Source organism: Sander vitreus, chromosome 8, assembly GCF_031162955.1.
Source record: "Sander vitreus isolate 19-12246 chromosome 8, sanVit1, whole genome shotgun sequence".
Classification (NCBI taxonomy): Eukaryota; Metazoa; Chordata; class Actinopteri; order Perciformes; family Percidae; genus Sander; species Sander vitreus.
In genome coordinates this window covers 4,519,683-4,539,197 of record NC_135862.1, presented here as the reverse complement: position 1 = coordinate 4,539,197, position 19,515 = coordinate 4,519,683, and the positions used below count along the sequence as shown (strand labels likewise).

At 40.3% G+C, this 19,515-nt stretch overlaps 1 protein-coding gene across 2 annotated transcripts in view; it reads left to right on the top strand.

Annotated features, from left to right (window-relative positions):
- pot1 (protection of telomeres 1 homolog) overlaps positions 1 to 17,308 on the top strand; it is a 71,137-nt gene extending 53,829 nt beyond the window's left edge. Inside the window, exons 11-20 of one of the 2 annotated variants that reach the window (XM_078256459.1) lie at positions 8,019 to 8,203; positions 8,697 to 8,785; positions 10,731 to 10,757; positions 11,575 to 11,731; positions 12,339 to 12,547; positions 13,056 to 13,191; positions 13,322 to 13,407; positions 14,653 to 14,747; positions 16,546 to 16,651; positions 16,914 to 17,308. In XM_078256459.1, the coding sequence (XP_078112585.1) occupies positions 8,019 to 8,203; positions 8,697 to 8,785; positions 10,731 to 10,757; positions 11,575 to 11,731; positions 12,339 to 12,547; positions 13,056 to 13,191; positions 13,322 to 13,407; positions 14,653 to 14,747; positions 16,546 to 16,651; positions 16,914 to 17,053 (1,230 nt within the window). In that variant the 3' untranslated portion in view covers positions 17,054 to 17,308. The remainder of the gene's footprint in view (positions 1 to 8,018; positions 8,204 to 8,696; positions 8,786 to 10,730; positions 10,758 to 11,574; positions 11,732 to 12,338; positions 12,548 to 13,055; positions 13,192 to 13,321; positions 13,408 to 14,652; positions 14,748 to 16,545; positions 16,652 to 16,913) is intronic. The other variant, XM_078256460.1, reaches the window with a different exon arrangement.
- The last annotated feature ends 2,207 nt before the right edge of the window (positions 17,309 to 19,515 follow it).

Below are 19,515 nucleotides of genomic sequence, written 5' to 3'. Positions count from 1 at the left end.
AGCACTATGCCACCAAAACTCCATGAGGTGAAGCAGGTGTTAAAATAACAGTGAAATGCTGCGTTATTGACTTCAGACCAGGTTTTTGTTGGTCAATGGCGCGATCACATCTGCTTCCTCAAGATAGCAATATGCCAAGAATGCACCTGAACACACCTCCCTGTAAGACCAGCACGCCCATGGGCTCGGGTGCATTTGCTATTTAAACGACGTGGGCGCTGGACAGGAAATTGACAACTGCGTTGGTTTCAAACTAGCAAAGACACTTGCGTCGGGCTTTGCGCTGCACCGGGTGCAAGATAGGGCCCCATAAGTTTCTTGATACCAAGTCCTTCAGCATGAAAAAGCATAAAACATGACTGATCAAATCAACTGAAGAAATCATAGTCGACTTAGACGAAAACGACGGAATAGTCAACTAATCCAGTGGTTCCCAACCTTTTTTCCTTGGCGCCCCTCCTACTTATGTCTAAGAAAAGCTGTGATCTTTGCCACTCCCCTGAGGGGTGCCCGGACCCCAGGTTGGGAACCACTGAACTAATCGACTAATAAGGGGCGGCCCTAGTTTATTAAGTAATCTTTATCATCTGTCCTCGATTGTTTGTTTTATTTAAGGCTTAGAGTGCAGTCAATATATTTATTCTGAAATGAGGTGTACCTCAGTCGGTCACATCCCCTGTTCCCCATCAAGTTGATTTTCCAGCACAAAGAGCCCCACTGTTGAGTTAGGCTGTATCTGTCTGGCTTTTAAAGCTCATTTCCTGCTGCTCCATAAAGAAGCCAGTGTGAAATAAACGGTTTCTTCTTCTCAGCGAGGGCACAAGTTTTTTGGCTGCTTTATTGAGCCTCAGCTTGACGAGAAGCCGTGGAAGCCGAAAGAAATCTTTTGAATTTTAAGGAATCCCTTTTTACTGAGCAGCCAGGCAGCACTAATGCCATGAGACAGAGACAGAGGCAAAAAACTAAACACTCCACCGTCCACCCACTGCCCGAAAGCCTAGACGCCGCTTTAGGCTTTCGGGCGGTGGGTGGACGGTGGAGTGTTTAGTTTTTTATACAGATCAAGTACTTACAGAAGCCGCCACAGGCTGCTCCACTCTGTTCCCTCAGCCTCTTTAAAAAGAAAGTGGTTTGTTTGCAGGAGAAGCTGCAGGGAGCCATTATCTGTCAGACAGGCCGATCACTCTCAGAGCTGTGGACCAGCGTGTCCAACGTTCCCTGAACGCCCCCTTCCCGATGCCCATGCTGATAGTGATAATGTGCCCATTATACTAAATGTGGTCCCACCTGAATGATCTGATTGGTCAAAAAGCCGGTCACTCTAATGATACCTTGGATTCTCCTGCTGTTAGTTGCTATGCCAACTTTTGCAGTAATGATTGAGCTATGAGGTGATTTTCTCTTTTTTTTCCTGCACTTTCATTTCTTTAAAAAATATTCATATTCTCAGGTAATCTTGTTCTTTTGAAGACTTTTAAATTGTCTTAACCTCACACAGAAAGTAGATATATTATGTCTTGATAATACAAACACTGTGCTCTAATGTAGTTTACACATTTTTGTAAAAGTTTGGGTAAACTACATCCATAGATTTGTTAGATAAAGCTATCAGCTCTCTGGGTCCAATCACCTGCAGTGAGTGCAAATATCATACCTCAGTTTTGCTACCGATACCAAATAAATACTCTTTTTTTTTTTATGGAATATCCAAATAAAAAGTACAGCCACCTGCCGCATTCAATGACATCCTGACTTCTGAGATTTTAACAGTGAGATTTGCAAACATTGTCAGCAGGCATGAAAAATATACATAACCTGTGGTTAATGGGCTAAAATGTAAGAAAAACAAAACAAAAAACAGCAGCATGGTCCTTTTTTAATTTGAAAAAGTATTCATCAGCTCTTGTTCCGTTGCTCTCATAAGATCAATATTTGTGATGTTAACGCTGATATAATACCGTCCTTTTGATACCAAAACTATTCTTTTTTCGATGCCTTACTTTGAGAAATATAAACAGGTTTTTCTACATAACCCTTTTGTCATTGAACTAAAGAAGAAAAATTGTCAAATCTTAAACACAAGAAGAACTTTGTTAAACTAAAGTACAACCTCAAATTGTCAAAAGTTAGGTTGTCATCCATAAATCTTTGATTAAAGAATAAACAAACAAGAATATGAATCCAACCCGACATTTAATGCAAGATTCAGTCCGTACCAAAAGGGTGTCGAGGTTCACAAGGCTCTGCCTTCCAGTTCATCCCAGTGGGGTTGGATGGGGTTGAGGGAAGGGCTCTGTCCAGTCAAGTTCTTCCACACCAACTGGGAATTTTCTTATGGAGCTGGCTTTGTGCAGGGGGGTATTACAACGACACCTTGCAGGCTTTTTTTTTTGTCACTGTGGATATCTAAGAATCTTTTATCGTCTTTACATGGACACCTGGTCACCTGGAATCTGGTTTTGTCTCTTCGGGGACTCCTGGGAGCAGTGTGTCCGCAAAACAAAAAAAAAATTGGTGCCGGTCATGTGACCTGTAAGGTTTAATTTTACCGGTCAAATGGGAAAAGTTCCGATCAAATATTTTCCGTGTTAATTGCGCTTAAAAACATTTGATAGGCAGGCTATATGAAGAATAATATCATCAAGCAATGTATATATTTATACTATTTTTTTTATTTAAATGTAGGCTACTTGCTACATGCAGACAGGGCAAAATAATTAAATCATTGCACATAACATGTTGATCTGAATTAAAATAGGCCTATTTTCCATTTACTAGGCAGAATAAAAATAAAACAATACAAACTACAGTACAAACAAACTGGCTCATAAAATTATGAAGTGCCGACTTGAATCAAAATAAATGTAAACAAGTGTCTTTCTGCAACTCGTGATGCACATAAGCCTCAGCCTTCCCCAAGGCAACTTCGCTGTGCTGTTTTGATGCGGTTCTGCAGGGAGAAGCCTCTCTCTGCTGGCACACTGGAGACGGGTTTTATGCATGCTACCTTGACCAGTTTGACCTACTCCGGATAGATTTCACCGTAATCCCAATAAGAACCTTCGCAGGCTGTTGAGAAAGTCAAGCCTCCGTAACCACGGAGGGCTGTCATCATATATGGTGTCTCGATGGGCGTCTGTGTCATTAACCTTAATGAGAGAGGGCTGTAGCTGGTGCCGACTCGTCCTCGCTGGCAATTTCTTGGCTTCATTTACGTTAGACCGGCCATTTTATTAAGTAACTTACAATATTTCCCTGTTTCGCTATGGCTTGGGCTTTGACTTTCCCGCTTGCTTGTCGCCATTTGTAGTTTGTAAATCTACGATAGTCTACTCCTGCATTCAATCAGAGCGAGAACGCTACATGTAGTTTTTTCCTTTATCACATACGCTACAGTCATTTCTTTTTTATGAAAAAAAAAAAAACATGATCATGGTTTTAATAGAACAAAAGATGAAAATCACTGTAGCCTATTTTAACACAATTCAAATTGTCCTAGGGAATTATTTCCACCGGTCATTCTGACTGGAGAGAATTAGAACTTTCGGTCCTCATGATTTTTTTTTTCTGGCCAATAACCGGTAATTATCGGACAACGGAAACTCAGCCTGGGAGTCACTTTTAAATCCTCCTCCAAGCTGCCTGTGCCTACATAAATCAGGACACAAAAATTTCAAAAAAGATAAATGAAAATGAAAACAAATTTTGTCACCATCAAATATATGGAGGAAATATTTATTCATAATTCAAATTGAAAGTCCAAAGAGAAAACGACGCAAGATCAAATTGAAAATAGTATTATTTTACTACGCTACTAGGAAAAATCATGCCATAATTAAATGTGAAATGTAAAAGCTTAAATGGAAACACTAACTAAACACTAACACTAAATTCATTTCTGAGACTGTTTTATGCGAGAAATTAACGGTGTACAGTTTGAATATGGGCAGTTTTACAAAAATGTATGGCCAATTGCACATTTGCTCCGATATGTTGTCAGACTTGGAAGCTCCAGTCTTAGGTGACAGCCAGCTGGCGGTGGCCGGGATCGCTTGCTTACTGGTCGGCCAGTAATACTCACAGCCCCCCCTGTCAGCTGGAAGTGGTTTCAGACCCCCCCCCCCACCAGCCGTTGGGCCACGCCTCCTCATTTAAATTGACACCTGTCACTAAATGAAAAGCTTAATGTTAAATCAAAATGTAAAAGGTGAATCTTAAAATGTCAATGTCAAACGTAAAATTCAAAAGATAAAATGTCAAATTGACAATTATAAAGGGGAAAGGCTAAAATAACATTATTTCTTTTTTTCTGTTTGAGATTTTAATTTAAGTATTTCCATTTAAGCTTTCACATTTAATTATGGCATGATTTTTCCTAGTAGCGTAGTAAAATAATACTATTTTCAATTTGATCTTGCTTTGTTTTCTCTTTGGACTTTCAATTTGAATTATGAATAAATATATCCTCCATACAAATAGGGGTGGGGGATAAAAATCGATACAGCATAGCATCGCGATATATTTCGTGGCAATACTGTACCGATATACAGACAAGTATCGCTCTTTTAAGATATATGTGTTGGTCAGTTTTGCTAGATTCAGAGTTTGACAATCCCATTTTGCAGCAATACAATTGAAGTGAGATGAACAAACGGAGACATTTATCTTTATCTTCGTCTATAAAACAGATGTTGACAAAGGTTCCTTCTGGGAACAGAATTTGAAATTGGGAAAAATTTGAAGTTGGAAAAAAGTTGATAAATTGCAATATATCGCAGAACATGTTTAAAATCGCAATAGTATCGAATTGTGGCACAAGTATTGTGATTATATTGTATCGTGAGGCAGCGTCAACTTTCATCAACAAAAGCGTCTCAGTAAGCGACTACTGTGACCTTGGTCCTCCGAGCCGATGAGTCATGTTTTGGTCTAAACTTAGTGCTGCTTCTCTCAGCTGAAAGTCTGCTCATTATAATCACACCTGGCCTCTCAGGACCGCTGCAGAGGATTTAATATGTGACTACAGACTGGAAGCTCGACCAGGCGAGATCAGAGCTGATGGCACATGGCACCGCCTTTATTCGCCCTGCCGTCTGGTGTTTTTTTTCAGAGCCTCCTAGCATTAGTCATTCTCTCAGTGCTCTCTACAACGACAAACTCTCATGTAGCTTTGATAAAACAGCCAGACTCCCGTATCTTCCCGTTGTTTTCTTGTGTCTCATTCTGCTAAACATTCAGGTCTCCGGAGACTAAATAAAACTGCAAACATAAATACTATGTGTTTGGTCTCATTGTTTGCTTCCAGCCACAGTGGGATTTATATGGTCTTAATAACGATTCATACTCAAACAGCAGGTTTTCTTAAGGACTTAGAAAGTGATATATATATATATATATATATATATATATATATATATATATATAGTATCAGTATAAGTATCATAAGTATCGTTTTAGCACCGGTATCGGGAAAAGCTCCAAACGATACCCAACCCTACACCTAGGGTCGATACAAATTGGCGGTATTGGGAATGAGGATGGGCTGGGGGTTACAAACCCACGTGGGGCCTAAAGGCTCTCTGCTGATGCCCATAAACATCCCGCACAGCAAAATAAGAAGAAAAGCAGAAAATCCAAGCGAGGGCAGACTCTCTGCAGATACAGACACCGCCACACACTTCTAGTGGGTCATAAGTGATGATTGAAAGGGATAACTTTTGTATTAGTTTTACCATTTCTTTTTACAGTAGAAAAATAATGCATATTATACCTAATTCGATACGAATAACACGTTATTGTTTCTAAACGCACCTTTGGTGGTTTTGTGGGGCTAAGACAACGTTACGCTACCTCCTTCTTTGCTTCTTAGAGAGGTCAGTCGTTTTTCACACAGCTACAAGTTGCTTGTCAGGATGCAAACAAATGTTGTTTTGAGAGTTTGCACAAATTACCAGATGGCATGGTCTCCTTGTGGCTGGAAAAAAAAACATCCTAAACTAAAGTGTCGACTGTCGATGATGTTCGGGATCCTTCTATCAAACAATATTTTGACACCTTTTTTTTCAAAGTTCATGCTTTGTCTCGTATTTCCTCTCTTAAGCCTTTTCTTTATTTTAATGTTCTTGATCTCATTAAGCATATTCTTCTCAGAGCATCACACAGAGAAAGTAAAACCAAGTGAACGGCAGAGCTTCTCCTTCCTCCTTTGTCAGTTTCAAAGTAGCATCCAGTTATGTGGGCATAATTCTAGATTAAAGGATAATTCCATATAATAAAATGCTTTCATGTGAGTGGGGGCAGGTCGTCAGTCCACCGAGTTCATCTCTCAGCACTTCATGTGGATCTTCAGAAGAGGAGCAGCCTCGGGAGACCAGCTTTTAATCCACCCTGACACTGACTCAAACTTTACTTTCTGTACGCAGAAAATGGATTTAAAGGAAGCTTATAGAGGATTCACTTTCTGGCTCATTCTTCTGCTCTCCGGCTATAATGCAATTAAAGATCATATATATATATATATATATGTGTGTGTATATCTGGGTTTTATTTAGGCTAAACCCTATCATGTAAAAACACTATAAAGGCTTTCTGAACAGAGTGAATACCTCTGACTCTTGATCACTGAAGCGTTTGTTGATGATGAGAGCGAGGAAAGATTTCTGTTGACTGCAGGCTCGTCGTGACAGAGTTGAAGAGGGAAAAAAAAGAAAGGGGAAAAAAAAAAAAAAAAAAGACAAACCTTCAAACCAAGTCCTTTTGAGCAGCCTCTGAATCACTGTCACCACACTGACTTTAAGTTTGGTGCAACAGCTCCATCTGCAGATTGATAAAAATGCTTCAGTGACACCTACACAGTGTGAACAGTGTGACGGAGCGTTTGGATGACATTAGTGTGTTTGAACTGTATGGCCTTTTACATACCGTTAGGAGCAAATTATTAGAAAGTACTATGTGTAATGTGAAAGTTGTCACTTGTATTTGTGAATCCACAGAGAATTTCCACCAACTCTGCAACTCTATGGAGCTTTTTAGTTTCTTTTGGCTCCTAGTTTTGGATTGTGGCACATTCACTGTCTGGTTTATTCTCAGTGATTCTATCAAACAAGCTCTGAAACCAATCATAATCGTCTTGGGCGGTGCTTAGCCCCAGATGCAGCGTCGGTGCTCTGCTAACATGCTAACCAAAACAACCTTATAAGCTGACAGTATGTCAGATTTTAGTTTACAGCTTGCTCTGTTGCCCCCAAGTGGCCAAAAAAAATTACTTATTGCAGGTTTAAACTTTTTACAGTCTGCCAAAGTTTTTCAATATAAATGATTTGTTACCTCCACAAAGAAGGTCATGTTTTTGGCTCGGTTTGTTTGTTTGCCATTTTGTTTGTCAGTCAGAAGTTTTACAGAAAAAACTACCAGCCTGCTTTTCATGAAGCTTGGTAAAAGGGCGTAGCATGGGTCAAGGAAGAACCCAGTGTGGAGCGGATCTGAATCACAGGGCGGATACACAAATTATTTTTTCACTTTTGTTAACATTGCGAGATAAGGCATTTGTGCTGCATTCATGTGGTGTTGGAACATTTGGAAAAATGAGTTCTTGACTGGGAAAATTCACACTGCATCATCAGTAAGAGATAAGGCATACCTTGGCGGAGGTCTGTGCTCTCCGAGTGCCCTTGTAGTTGACTTATATATTTGGATCCAACGCAAGTATCTCCTTACTGATAGTAAACTGAAGAGCAAAATAGGCTTCTTCATATTTTGGATTTGATGGACATTTTTATTTATTTTTTATTTTTTTTTATTTCATTGAATTTTTCTGTCTGACATCAGTTGACTAGTCATGGTTAATTCTCAGTGCCAGAATTAGCAAAAAAAGCTCATTTTCATCTGTAGTCCCTTGGCAGGTCAACACATCATCATATTACATTAATAAAAATAATACAAGAAAGATAGAAAGCAAATTGTCTGTTTACAAAAACAATAATTTTGTGTGTTAATTGTCCCATTTGCCTGTTTATCAGCCCGGGGACTTCCTGCGGATCTACAACCTACGAGCGATCCCAGGATCAAGTAAGGTGCCGGGCCTCACCAGCAGCCAGTCGGAGGAGGTGGACCACCTGGCTTTTCACCTGCACGGAGGAACGGCGTACGGCCGGGGGATCCGAGTTCTTCCAGAAAACAGCCCCGTCGTGCAGGAGCTGAAGAGGTACAGCAGGAGACGAGGGACAAATATACCTGAGAACTGATAACTGAGGCTAAGAATAAAGTCATTGTAGGAAACATACTTCATACTGCAGACTCTGGTTCTGTTTACTGGTCCTGATTCTGCTGCATAATTGAACCACAGAAGACAAATCATACAGCAATATTTGAATAATTTCCCCTGATTTTTTTTGCACATACTATATATTATTTGCACATTCTGGACTCAACCCATTCGGCCTCTTTTTTTTTTTTCTTTCTTATGCAACAGTTATGTATGTATATATTCGTTTCTGTATTTATTGTTTATTTCATATTAATGTTTAATATGTTTATGTATGCAACTTTCCCCAAGGCAAATTCCACATAAGTGTGACTTATTGTGGCAATAAACCCTTTTCTGATTCTGTACTTATGGATGTACATGTATGTATGTGTGTTTGTGATCACAAGTCTCCCAACCAGAAGTCCTTTTCTTCCTGTTTATGTCTCTGTAGAGTCATGGAGGCCTTCCCGGAGGATGACAAGAACGAGCTGAACGACTCGGAGATGTTGGACATCTGGAGCACCCCACCAGAGTTTCTAGGTACGAATGGATGTTGAACGGGTCTCGAATGTATCTGTTTTTCCACTGAACCATCAAATATCAAAAGTCCACTGGATGGACAGGGTTTCCCTTAGTGTTTTGCAATTACCCCCGCCAGGCCTAAGCCACTGGGGGGGAAGAAAATGTGAGAGAGTAAGGAGAACGATGCTGCTGGCCCAAAGATGGTGCAGGGGAGAGTACCTGTAAAGTTGGGCCAGGTGTGATAACCCTATCGTATTTTGCATTTATTCAAATCTCCAGTTAACTTTTAGCACTGACTTAATGTAGACCTATGAAATCTGTCTTACAGCTTTTTGAAATTCTCAATTTTGCGATTCCGATTCCGTGGCCGGTTAAACAGCTGGATTGATTAAAATAGAAGCGTATCTCTTCAGTCAGACCAGTGTGAGGCGGACATCTGAAGAAAACGTGGCTGAAACACCCCCCTTGCAAACACGCTGTTAGTCTTGTTTTCCCAGTTAACCCCGCTTTTAGCGTCTGCTGACAAATGACTGAAAAAGAAAATCTAAATATTTTCATTGCGTGACTAAAATACAAAGAAGACAAGAATGATGTGAGTGGTAGCCGCCGGCCGGTCTTTGGTTAAATAAACGTGTTCGCCAGCAGCGGGAATATGAACATCCTGACTGCTCAGATAGACTCTCTAAGAGAAAGAACGGACGGATGGATAGATTGAAGCTGCGGGGAGCTGCTTCCATTAGCAGGGCCTGCTAAAAGCCCATGCTTCACTGGGGATAAAATAAAGTCCCAACTTTGACTGTGACCTAAAGGTTTCTGCACAGACAGACTGAAAGCTTTTTTTTTTTTTTTAAAGCTGCAGCTGTTTGTCTGTGGTCAGACCTGCAGGCCTGATGCTTTTTGTAGAACTCTAAGTGGACAAAATATTTGGGTTTTTCTTTGCAAGAAGAGCACGGACATTCTTCTTTTAAACGTAACTTCTTTATCAATATAGCCCAACAATTTGGCTTTGTACAGACTTAAGTAATTCCTTTTTTTATCCGAACCAGGGCTTTTAAGAGTCAGCAGGCGAAGAAGGAAAACAAGACATTGAGTTCATGACATGAAGCCTGATCTGATATGCACCATTCATTCTATATAAAACATACCGAATATTCCAAAGACGTGAACTCAAGGTCTCTTAAATTCAGAGTATAGTTTAACACTTAAAGTGCTCATATTATGCTTTTTGGCTTTTTCCCTTTACTTTATTGTGTTATATATCTTTTTTGTGCATGTTATAGGTTTACAAAGTGACAAAACCCAAAGTCCACCCCAAAGGTTACCATCTCCAACAGAAAACACTGTTCACAAACTGCTCCAAACAGCTCTGTTGTAGTCCAGCCTTTACTTCAGAGACAAACGTGGTCACTTTGGAACACACGTTATAATGCTCACCTAGCTGCTAGCATGGCACGACCTCATACTCTGCTTCTGACTGGCTAGTAGTCCTTACCTAGCTACTGTCAGGGCACAACCTCATACTCTGCTTCTGACTGGCTAGTAGTCCTTACCTAGCTACTGTCAGGGCACGCCCTCTTACTCTGCTTCTGACTGGCTAGTAGTCCTTACCTAGGTACTGCACATGTGCGACTCCCAATCTCACTCGACTCTACCTCACTCTGTAGCTAAAACAGAGAGCTCAAACTCTATATATATATATATATATATATATGGAAAACAATTGTTTCCAATAGTGGAAACAAAATCCAAAATGCAATCTTTTATCAGATTTTAATCTCGAGATAGTTCTTTGGAAACCGCTGCTCTGCTTTAGGATTAAAGCCTTCTAATTAAATGCTTTTCAGATCAGGTGATTTTCTTTTCCACACAGCTCTGCAGAGTACAGTTTGTTTAAAGGCCTGTGTTACCTGTCGCTTAATGGTCAATGTGTTCCTATATCTGCTTCCTCTGTTTCTGTTTTTAGAAGCTGGATCAGTGGAGTGCAGCACAGGTATGAAACTCAACATAAAGCATGAAAACGCAGCATGAAACTCAAGAGTTTTCATCATACTCTGAGGTATTAAAATGCATTCAATGCTGTGTTAATAAGGTTTTGAAAAGTGTGCATCTTTGCAGAATCCCTGTGGTATCATCACAGGTCTTATGTCAAATTTGTCATTGAACAGCCTCCTAGATGTTTAAGTTCTGATAAAGAAATTTGACATGAGCAAAGTGAGAATCCTTTATGCAAGGGTGTCTGCAAGAAATTCTGAAATTATGTTTTAATGATATTTAAGGGCTTCTTAAACTTTGTTTTGGAAGTCTACAAAGTGGTTTGACTTCAGGCTGGATAGCTCAACACTTATTTCCCTAACCCTTAGTAACATTTTTATGTTCTCTCTTTTAAAGTTGATGAAAGTCACTCTGCCTGTAGTAGTCTATATCAACGACGTTTCATTTCTGGGTTTGTTCCGGAACCTCCGGAAATTCGGCTGGATGTCCGTCACGTATGTCTGTAACTGCTCCTCAGATCTCTGCAGGGTAAATCCAGACAGCTAGCTAGACTATCTGTCCAATCTCAGTTTTCTGTCGCACGACTAAAACAACTTTTGAACGTACACATGTTCCACCAAAACAAGTTCCTTCCCGAGGCTACTTTGCAGAGGCACCGTTCGACGCTTAGCGCCGCCCAAGACGATTGTGATTGGTTTAAAGAAATGCCAATAAACCAGAGCCCGTTTTTCTCCCAGACCGGAATGCTGTGTGGACTAGCCAGTCTGGCGATGCGAGACTAACTTTGCTTGTGTCTGTGAATCTCTGTGTGTCAGAGAGAAGCTGTGGTCACGACACGCAGCTGGTGACACTGTCCGAGGTGAAGCGGTCCGATCCGGGTCGAGTTCACCACGTCCGAGTCCAGCTGAGATCCTACGAGCCCCGCAGACTCCACCAGGCTCTGAAACTCTACTGCAGCAAGTGTACATCAATGTGGGCTGATACACACACACACACACACACACACACACACTGTCCCGTCAAAGTGTCACAATATTAAGCCTCATCAAGCTCTTAATGTTTCCTGTAAAGTGTAACGCATTATAAATTGTTTGGTATATGCACAGACATATATAAATGTTTTTTACTAAAGGGTTAAATTAGGAATGTGCTGAGTTTTCTTGGTTTCCTTTGTTGTTTTGGGGTTTTAAGTTGGTTTTTAATTCATACCCAGGTACACAGATGTAGACTTTTTGTGGCAGTAGGTATTTTCATGTATTTTAAGTTGGTAAATGTGAATTTATATTTCAAACTTGAAAAGTTACAAACATAAATGCGATTCAACTGAATATGTTTATGGTCCAGAAATGATCTCCATTTGCAAATTGAGGTTTATATTTAACCTTTCCTGAAAATGACCATTTGAAAAGTTAATGCAAGGTTTTATATGTTTTACAAAAACCGTAATGTCAAAAATGTAATGGGACATAGTCTAGTGAACAGATCCAACTATAGCAGAAGTCGAATGAATCATTGCAGTAGCATTGTTAGATTTGTTAAATGTAATAAAATGACATATCTGATTTCCCTGTGATCTCAGGCAGGACGTCCCAGATGATGAACTTGTGTCAGGTCTCTTCTCTGAGGCGTCCAAGGACTATGGACCGTGCAGTCCCCCGCCGTGGGCGGTCTCTGGGCGGGTCGATGTCCCCGGAGATTCCCCGGGATCCCCCAAACGAACACTGAGTGTTCACATGTCCACCCAGCTCATGTCTGAGGACAAAAGCAAAGAGCTCATCTTCCTCATGGGTAACCAACTTAACCAACAGTTTTTATTCTCCTATCCTCCTTGGAAAACATCTTTCGTCATCCAGAAGAATAAAAGCTGTATTCCTGCTGTCATCAAAACGCACAAAAACACAAAGTCAAGTGTTGATCCTAGAATCCTCCGGTAGTCTATATCGACCACGTTTCATTTCCGGGATTGTTCAGGTGCCGCCGGAAATTCTGCCGGATGTCCGTCACCTTCCGCTTTCTTTGTGTTGGCGTTCTAAAACAACCTTTGAACGTACACATGTTCCACCAAAACTAGTTCCTTCCCGAGGCGATTTTGCAGAGGCACCGTGGCTCCGTCAGGCGCTTAACGCTCCCAAGACCATTGTGATTGGTTTAAAGAAATGCCAATAAACCAGAGCCCATTTTTCTCCCATCCTGGAATGCTGTGTGGACTCACCAGACCCTCCTCTGCAGCGCCGTGCAGGAAGGTCTGGCAATGCGGGACTAGACCTCTGGTGACAGAGGTTCTGGTGTGTTGCAGGTTCGACTCTGGAGGACACGCGTCGACTCGCTTCCGGCTACCACAACATCGTCCCTGTGATGTCATCGGCAGGTCACCTCGCTCTGCTCGACCTGTCGGCACCTTTCCTGTTCAGAGGCAGGAAGACATACTACGGGTGAGAATCCTGGAATACAAACCTGTTTTCAGCGTTATCAAAATCAGTCAGTTGCTACAAAACAGGCACACATTTTAAAGTCAGTCTCTCTCTAATGTAATCTCTTTCTGGTTTCCTGTGTGTGTTGCAGGTGTAAGCGTTGCTCCGAGGCTGCAGTGAGGGAGCCTTCGTGTGCTGAGGGAGTCGAAATGATCGATGAGAAGATCATAGCGGAAGGTGAGAGGAGAGTTTGGTTTGAATCTCTGAACTATCGGAGGAAACACTGGAGGTGGAGAAAACGGACAGGAATCGTCTCACACTCCAAATGTCGGTGTTGTGTTTTCATCTTCTTCTGCTAAGTGGCCAAAAAAGTAAATAATATAAAGCATAAGCTAGACACGATTTTTGATCAACAGAGAATTATTCAGCATTATTGATTAAACTCAATTTCTTTCTATCTTTTTATTTCGAACAAAAAATAACAATAAAATGAAATATAAAAACACAATAAGTGCTTTGCGGCACAACAATAGGAAATACAATATCTATAAAGGGTTACAAACAATATGTTCAATATGTCCCACCCCTCATTCAACTCTACATAGTTCCTGTATATGTGACATATTTGGGTTTTGGTCATTTTAAGATGTCACTTTTTCTTTTTTCTTTTTTTTTTTTTTAAAACCTTTATTTATCCAGACAAGTTGATTGAGAACTTACTTATTCTCATTAGCAACGACGACCTGTCACATTCACACAGTTCCACATTCATACCTGGAAGCTGCCCAGTACAACCCCAGTCTGATCTGCTGGCCACTGAGCAGCTCCACTGGAGCGGTTGGGGTTAAGGGCCTTGCTCAAGGGCACCTCAGTGGTGGTAATGAGGGAGGAACAATGCTGCTCTTTTCACTTCCCCCTCCCAGATTTTATCCTGTCGGTCTGGGGATTGAACCGACTAATTCAATCTTAAAGTTAAGCTCGCTTCTTTAACCTTTAGGCCACCACTGACATTAGGCTCTGAACAACTGCAGACAATAATCTTACTCTAACAAAAAATAAAGTTTGTGTGCTCGTCCCGTGATGTCTCGTCTGTTGTCTTCCCAATTTTAGTACAGAAAAATACTTTGCACATCTACAACGTGATACAGGTGTGTCGGAGGGGGACAAGCAGGTCAAAAGTTGCAAAGAAACTCCCGCACACTGTCTAACTTGCACACAAAAAAATATAAAGTTTAATAGTAGGCAACGTTTCCGTACTAGACCATCTTCACGCAAAAGTCTTCCCGGTTTTAAAACCACTAAACCGCTCGCACCTTTACACAAAGTTTCATGTCAGTCTCCGTGTCCTTCCTCCTGATTCAGCAGGTTCGTAAAAGCTCCTGAACGACTCCTGGCTGACCTCAGGTCTGCCCTAGCCGCAGATCTTTTCTGCGAAAGAATAAATCACAGTGTTTAATCTCGCTCGTCTCTTCTGGTCTGCAGCTCTGGGCGTTCAGCTGCTGCAGTTCGTCCTGCTGATGAAGCTCCAGCTGCAGGACGCCACCGACACGCTGGACGTCTTCCTGTGGAGAGACGCCGTGAGTCTCGGAGCGCATTTAAAATAGATCACAAGGAGAGGGGAGAAGATCTGAGTTTATTACTATCTGTCTGAACTTTTACCAAAATGATATACTGTATTAAAGGACAAATCCGGCGCAAAATGAACCTAGGGGTTAATAACACATGCGTGTCAACCGTTTTGTTTTCATGCTAATCGAATGTGACCAGTTTTAGCGCAAACCGCTAATTAGCTTATAAAGCTAGTCGTCGGAGCATGTATAAAGTAAAAAGAAATCTCTACTTGTACACCACTAACAAGGCTCAAAATAGCACCACACTTCCACGGTAGCATAATGAGGGTCCCTACATGTAAACCAACGCATTGAGTACTTTGTAAGTGTACAGACAGTTTATTAAAAAGATAGTTTAGAAAGACAGTACCGTTCACGTATAGATGCAGGCATCGTCTTGGGAAAACAGTCATGATCAGTCGAAAGACGAATGCCGTGTTTGAGCTATGTTACTGGTTACTCATCGTTTGATATAAGCTAATTAGCGATTTGTGATAAAACTGGTCACATTCGATTAGCATGAAAACAATCCCAGAGAACGGTCGACTCGGTACACGTGTGTTATTAACTCCTAGGTTCATTTTGCGCCGGATTTGTCCTTTAAGTATTATAAAGTTTGTTTTATTACTGTAGTTGCAGTATGTTTTATATAGGTTGTCTGCTGTGATGTATGATTAGTCTTCTATTGGTCACTGTGCGTGGGCATCCAAACCAGTTTCCTCTCTGAGGGTTAATAAAGTTATCTAAATTTAAAGAGAGGTTCACAATACACCAGGTGTGTGTGAGACTTCCTGCAGTGTTGATACAGCGTTTTTAATGGACCTAATGTTTTAAACTGTGATTTAGAGTTGAAACGATTAGTCAATGAAGTAATCGATCATCCGAACATTAATTGACAACTTTTGGCTTATAATAGGTTCATCGTTTAAGTAACTTTTGAAGCAAAAATACCACACAGTCCCTACTTTGATATTGTCAGTTTTGAGGATTTACGGTTATTCTTTGTCGTGTGGAACACGGTCAGTAAATAATTTGGGGATTTTTTTGGACTGTTGATTTCACAAAACAAGATTTTTAAAGAACTGTGAACTCCTTTATAATATTATTATTATTATTATTATTATTATTATTATTATTATATTGGCAGAATAATGGAAAATGTAAACAGTCATTCATTGCAGCCCTATTGTCGGCCTCTAATACCAACTCTGTCAGTGTTTTAAAAAGAAACAATCCCTCGCTGGCCCTGAAAGCTCAGCACTCACTGCACCTTAAAAAAACAAATAGACAAAACACAAGCATATAAAGATATTTTCTTTACCAATTCCACAACACGTGCGGCATTTAGTTTAAAAAAAAAAAGCAAAGTGAGAAAACACAACCAAATACAATCATCCACTTATAAATCACTTTTACCAGGTAATAATTGCACTTTGTGTTTTGGCTATCTCACGTAATTATTGTTAAAATCTAAAAATGAGAATGGCTCCTCATGAGTACAGTTGTTTTCTCTGGCTCAAACCCTTTAAATGTGTAGATGTGTTCGTACTGACAGCGTTCAGACTCAGTGAAGAAAACGTTTTGATGCAGTTCTGATAAATGAAATCCATCAGAACTTTTCCGCACAGGGAATTCAAATGTTCCCATTGTGGGGAGAGTTCTGACATTAATTACGCATCTTAAAATAAAAATACATCACATGATGAAACCACCTGAAAGGGATTTTAACGAGGGGGTGATGACGATTGTTTGTGTTTCTAATCAGGAGGCGTTCTTTGGCGTGTTGGCAGAGGACGTAGCAGCCAATCAGGAGGCTCAGAACATCATTCACCAAACAATGGACTCCCTCTGTCCGGCAGAGGGCAGCACCGGTACATCTGTCAGACCCACAAACAGCTGGATTCAAGAGTTTGAAATGTGAAACTCTTTAGTCCAGCTGCAGCTCCAAAACACAACAACATACATGATTCACACATTCACCACTTTGAGTTTTCTGTCTTTTTTTTAAAGCAGTAAAAAAAAAGTCAAATGCTTGTTAACCGTGTTCATCGTCATCATCAGTTTTATTCAGCGTTTCTCTGTCAAAGTTAGTTTGTAAAGTTTGTCTCCGATGTGTTGTTGCGTTTACGTCAGGTGGGCATCCGTGGATGGATTTGTGTCTGACGGCGTACCGAGCAGAGGATGACGAGGGACAGAACCAAACCTGCTACCAGATCTGCCACAGCACCGTCACCAAACCCTTCTCCACACAGTCCAACGCCAACCCCGCCTGAACCCCCTACAGGTCAAAGGCCATCGGTGAACTTCAGAGTTCAGGAGTCCTGCAGAAGAAAACAATTGTTCTACCTGTTTTTGTTATGGTTGTTTTATACTTCACATAATTCTGTGGTTTTTAAATTGTATTTATTGTGTAAATTGAAGTAAATGAACATAGAATGTTGTTGCAAAAATGTAAAAAACTGTATTTTTTAGTGCAGCTCATAGAGCCTTTCAATAAAGTACTTTTACTTTTTACTACAAGCTCTTCACTCAGAGCACGTTTCTGTTGTGTCACTGCTCCATCTGCTGGCCAACTGACAACATGATGTGCTTTATAAAAGCCTTGTTCTGATCCTTAAATATATAGATGGAGCACAGGGCAAACACATATGGTAAGTACAAAAATCAATAAAGGATATATTTCCAGTTTTTGTATGTCTATTCTTAATGTACTTATTTGTATATTCTTATGTTTTTATAGACCTCCTTCAAAGCAGGAAGCCTACTGCTGGTTGTTGTCCAGAGTGGAAGTAGAGACTGTGGCAAACTTTGGGTAAAGGTTAGTCTTCATCAGTCCTCAGGAAGTTCCTTTTTCTCTACCTGGTTTCCCCCTGATCATCAGAAGAGAGATGATGGACACAGACGTCCCTGGAGGAGAGAAATGCCGGCAGTCCCAAACCAGAGTGAGGTGATAAATAAATGTCAAACTAAATAAAGTTCATATCCTTTAGTTTGTCACCAACGTTCAACATCAACACATCTGGAGATAAGTGGTTTTCACTGAACAGGAAGGAGACGAAAAACTGTCATCTGAAAAGTAACTAAATCTGTCACACAAATGTAGTGGAGTAAAAAGTACAATATTTACCTTGTTGGTCACAGTGAAGCTAGTCTCGCTTTGCCAGTTGTCATGGGCGGCACTAAGCTCCGCACGGAGCGCTGGTGACGCTGGAAAATAGTCTCGGGAAGGAACTTGTTTTGGTGGAACGTGTACGTTCAAATGTTTTAGTCGTGCAACAGAGAACTCAGATTGGACAGATAGTCTAGCTAGCTGTCTGGATTTACCCTGCAGAGATCTGACAAGTACTTGTTGGTAGTTTAAGTCAAATCTATGGATCATATTTAATGAACTGATCATGTTTTGTTTGTAAAATCTTAATCTGAAAAGTAACTATAGCTGTTAAAAACATGGAGTGAAGTGTGAAGTATTATACAGATACAGGTTTGAGGTACTTTACTTAAGTACAGAATGAATGTTAAAGACAAATCCAGTGGAAACTTAGTTTTTATTATATTGAAGATTTGTTAACTTTGTTCAACAACCCAGTCTGCAGAGAGGTGGACAAAATGTGATAACAACACAAAACCTTTCTTCTCTGGTGTTTAAAACCACTGCAGCTGAATGTTTTATGATCAGATTTCATTAATATTAAACGTTAATGTAATTAGTTCCAATGTGAATCAAGAGTTATTCCTTAATTTAGCCATGAAAACATACCAGACGGAGATACTTTTTAAAATTTTAAATCTTAAAAACTAAAACCCTTAAAACACCTCATTGTGAAAATCTTGTAATTTCCTTTTTGTTGTTGAAGTAAAGACACAAAAGCACAAATGAAATGCGTACTGTTATAAAAACCATTGATAACAGACAGGTGTTAGCAATATATTATAGAACTGTACAATTTACTTATTCTTACAATTTACTTCTTCAACTTTCATGTAAAATATACATATTCTTACTTTTTCCTAATAGAACGGTGCAATTGCACATCGGATTGGGATGAACTCTCCATCTGAGCTAATATTCTACACTGACACAATCTCGTTATTATCCCAAAACTCTGTGTTCGTCTCTCTCTCAGCTCAGCTGACAGTCTGTGAAAAAAAAAAAAGTCTGAGTCTTCACCGTTGCCATATGCATGCGCGATAGCTGTGGAACTTTTGAACTCTAGCCGGCCACTGAGCTGTGATGTGGTGTCAGGTTACAGCTTGTTGCTTCAGTCATTACTATGGAAATAACTACGGCAAATAGTTTTTTGGGGGAAAAATAAGTTTTGGAATATTGGATTGTATGAGTTTGGCAATCGACTAACGTGGACTTCACCAGAAACCAGGAAATAAACAGAGGTATGAATTAACACAACTTTTATGCATTTCTGTCACAGCTACTGCAGTCAGATTCGCTGTGTTCCCTCGGTAGGAATAACTGCACATGGGTAGGCACTTGTAATGACATTTCAAACATGTTTAGAGGCTAAAAACAAGTTTAAAACTTGCCCTGTTTAAGCCTGTTGGGTGCTAACGCTAGCAGGAGGATAACTCGGTGTAGGCAGCACCGATCGTTTTCGTTTTTCTCGCTACTGATAGTACTCCTAATTTACAAACAGAGCTACGGGTTGAAATCGACCTCAAATGACCTCAAAACCTCTTAAAGTGCTCATATTATGCTTTTTGTCATTTTCCCTTTCCTTTA